Source organism: Penaeus monodon, chromosome 15, assembly GCF_015228065.2.
Source record: "Penaeus monodon isolate SGIC_2016 chromosome 15, NSTDA_Pmon_1, whole genome shotgun sequence".
Classification (NCBI taxonomy): Eukaryota; Metazoa; Arthropoda; class Malacostraca; order Decapoda; family Penaeidae; genus Penaeus; species Penaeus monodon.
Window position 1 is genome coordinate 3872477 of NC_051400.1, and position 581 is coordinate 3873057.

A 581-nucleotide genomic window follows, 5' to 3' on the forward strand; every position below is an offset into this window, starting at 1 on the left:
TTATATACATGTATATATACACACGAAAATGTTAATTCTCTAAGGTCCTCACCTTTGCGACGAAAGATCTCTTAACCCGAAGAAATTTCAGTGACGAACTACTCCGGTGCGAGACACCCCTGCCTGAGTTCCTGCAAGAAACTGGGAACCCGTGCGTGGATTCAGGGCTTATATAGCTGGCTAAAACCCACATTACGAGATTACCGTCTTATTTTCCCAAAACGATCGTGCATGTTTGAGGGTGTTTTCGAGTGTAACTTCCGGTGGCATAAAGTCTGAATATATGAATTGAAGGTGTATTTATAGCTTCTATAAACACATTCAGATTTTAAAATATTATTATCCCCTGTTTTGAGGAGGACATAGTGTATATCCTGAGTGAAATTACATACACACACGTTAATTAGTGGGTTCTATCAATAAAAAAGTAATAATCATATGAGATATCAGCCTTATATATGTGGATGTTATTAGAATTTCTCACTACATTTATATCACGGAAATACACATATAGATTTTATGAGGACGTTTTACGCTACATTTTCAAGTGTCTCAAGAATATCGATATACACCAGTAACAT

General features: G+C 36.3%; 1 protein-coding gene across 1 annotated transcript in view; it reads right to left on the reverse strand.

Annotated features, from left to right (window-relative positions):
* The window catches only part of LOC119581664 (rhodopsin-like), a 1723-nt gene extending 1515 nt beyond the window's left edge, over positions 1-208 (reverse strand). The window contains exon 1 of the mRNA XM_037929789.1: positions 53-208. Within this exon, the coding sequence (XP_037785717.1) occupies positions 53-193 (141 nt within the window). The 5' untranslated portion in view covers positions 194-208. The remainder of the gene's footprint in view (positions 1-52) is intronic.
* Positions 209-581: the final 373 nt, after the last annotated feature.